This window comes from Engraulis encrasicolus, chromosome 10 (genome assembly GCF_034702125.1).
Source record: "Engraulis encrasicolus isolate BLACKSEA-1 chromosome 10, IST_EnEncr_1.0, whole genome shotgun sequence".
Lineage (NCBI taxonomy): Eukaryota > Metazoa > Chordata > Actinopteri > Clupeiformes > Engraulidae > Engraulis > Engraulis encrasicolus.
In genome coordinates this window covers 6,759,279-6,761,778 of record NC_085866.1, presented here as the reverse complement: position 1 = coordinate 6,761,778, position 2,500 = coordinate 6,759,279, and the positions used below count along the sequence as shown (strand labels likewise).

Here is a 2,500-nt window from a genome sequence, read left to right as displayed (position 1 = left end):
GTATGTATTTGATTGGCTATTGTGCGGTGTCTGCTGTAGGGCCAGCCTCTGGTTAATCTGATTGGCTGTTGTTTCCTGTGTCATGTAGGGCCAGCCTCTGGTTAATGTGATTGGTTGTTGTTCCCTGTGTCATGTAGGGCCAGCCTCTGGTTAATGTGATTGGTTGTTGTTCCCTGTGTCATGTAGGGCCAGCCTCGGCCTCCAGCGGACACGGACTGCGTGGAGCAGCTGCACAACCAACTGAGGAGGGCCCGTCGCCATGGCCACCGCCCCACCGCCCAACAACAGAGGGCAGTGGTGAGGAGGGCGCGCCAACTCCAGCAAACGGTACACATTACATCATAACAATGTATTACATCATAACAATACACTATTACAGTACTCGTGCATTATGGAGTTGGAACTGCAGCAGAATGGTCCCAGTTTTGATATTGTTCAATTACCTGCATTTCCCCCTGCGGATCAAGTTACTCTTCTCTACTCTATTCGGCAAATTTTTGATTGTCAATGGTATCCCTACCAACATACTGTACAACTTCCCAGATAACCTGTTGTGTGTCTCCACTGCTGATGTGTGTGATGGAGTAAAAGTAGAGAAGTTTGGTGTCTGTACTGTGCTGCTGTATGGTCGCAGTGACAAATATGAATAATGATTTAACATTCATTACTTCTCTCAATTTATGACTGAACCCACGCTCCATAGTCAAAGCCACAGATCTGCCTAGTTTATGCATGATGATTACATGTGTAGCCATGTCCTCAGTTTTCCAGTCTTTCTTCTTTTTAGACATGTATCAATATTGATAACCGTTGATAACAGTGAGTCTGTGTGTGTGTGTGTGTGTGTGTGTGTGTGTGTGTGTGTGTGTGTGTGTGTGTGTGTGTGTGTGTGTGTGTGTGTGTGTGTGTGTGTGTGTGTGTGTGTGTGTGTGTGTGTGTGCACGCTCATGTGTGTGTGTGTGTGTGTGTGTGTGTGTGTGTGTGTGTGTGTGTGTGTGTGTGTGTGTGTGTGTGTGTGTGTGTGTGTGTGTGTGTGTTTCAGCCTGACATGAGTGTCGTGCCAGGTCTGCCAGGTCGTATGGTCACCTGGACCGGTCCGGGCTTCGCTCGGGTCCGAGATGGCGCTGGCCTGGTCTTCACCATCGATAACATCCCCTACGCTATGGAGTACGACATCATGATCCGCTACGAGCCCGAGGTACCGCACAGCACACAGAACATAGATCATCACTCACTAGGCCTGCATCTTTTACCGATCCTTTCTCTAGAGCAGTGATTCCCCCCCCTGAAGGTATTCCAAGTGGGCCTTGAAATCATTTTCCAAAAATAATAATCACATTTTGGTGTGTGTTGTTGTTGATTTATTTGAGTTTTATTCTTAATTGGGTCAGAGGTGGGCCCCGAACATTTTTGACAATTTCGAGTGGGCCCCAAGTTGGAAAAAGGTTGGGATCCCCTGCTCTAGAGTCGACGGTCTGAAAGACAAATGGATATTTAATCAGTCACACAGCCATTATCAGACCTGCAATCACTTCACAGATCAGACAGACAGATATATACAGTAGACAGATCAGTTCCTAAATCAATAACTCAATAAATAAATCAATAAGTCATTGTCAGACTCTCGTAGCCTTACTGCAGATGGGGTCGCCGGTGGGCTATATTCACTATTTTCTGAAAATACTAAACTACATCATAACAACATTCCTATGACATTACCGAGAGCCTTAAAGGTACACTGTGCAGGAAATGGTCAAAAAAGGTACTGCAACTATGCTGCTCATTGAAACTGTGTCGTCTATTGTCAAATTTGACCTTTTCATGAAAGTTTACTAAGTAATATGCTAATATTTTCTAGTATGGCCCAAGTACAGTCATTTTTGCAGCTTAAAATGGCTATTTCTGGAAATTCAAACTGGCGGACTATAGAGAAGATCCCCCTTTTCATGTATGAAAAGTGCAGTTTTTCCAGTCATAATGAATACTTAGAATTTGATGGTGGTGATAAATATTCATGAAAAAGGTAACATTAGAGAATGGACAGCATGAATTCTGGAAATAAACAAAGTAAAAATCTCCCACAGTGTCGCTTTACAGGTAAGTAACAGATTAACACATAGCCATTACAATTTCAGTGACAGTAAGGTTATAACATAGGCTCTGCGCTAAGGGTCTAGTAGTGGTTGCCCTGTGTACTCTGTGGCTGGAGATTGCTTTCATTAGGAACACTGCACATAACATAGCCACGTGCAGCTATGTATGTTATGTGCCGTCTTCCTAATGAAAGCAATTTCCAGAGCACCAGCATCTAGGGTTGCCACCTTTCAGAAATGAAAATAAGGGACATTTGACTGTCGCGGGGGGTCTGGTGTTCCTCCCCCAGAATTTTTTTTATTTTTAGATGCAATTTTCTGCATTTTAACGAAATTGTGGACCGTTTCAGTCTTAGCTATTCATGAAAATAAGGAACTTTAAACGAAAATTAGGAAAAGGTAAGGGA

General features: G+C 43.8%; 1 protein-coding gene across 2 annotated transcripts in view; it reads left to right on the top strand.

Moving 5' to 3' along the window:
• Window positions 1-2,500, top strand: part of lamb2l (laminin, beta 2-like) — a 121,954-nt gene that overhangs the window by 89,348 nt on the left and 30,106 nt on the right. For both annotated transcript variants that reach the window (XM_063207954.1, XM_063207955.1), the window contains exons 15-16: window positions 187-327; window positions 1,043-1,198. In XM_063207954.1, coding sequence (XP_063064024.1) covers window positions 187-327; window positions 1,043-1,198 — 297 coding nt within the window. The remainder of the gene's footprint in view (window positions 1-186; window positions 328-1,042; window positions 1,199-2,500) is intronic.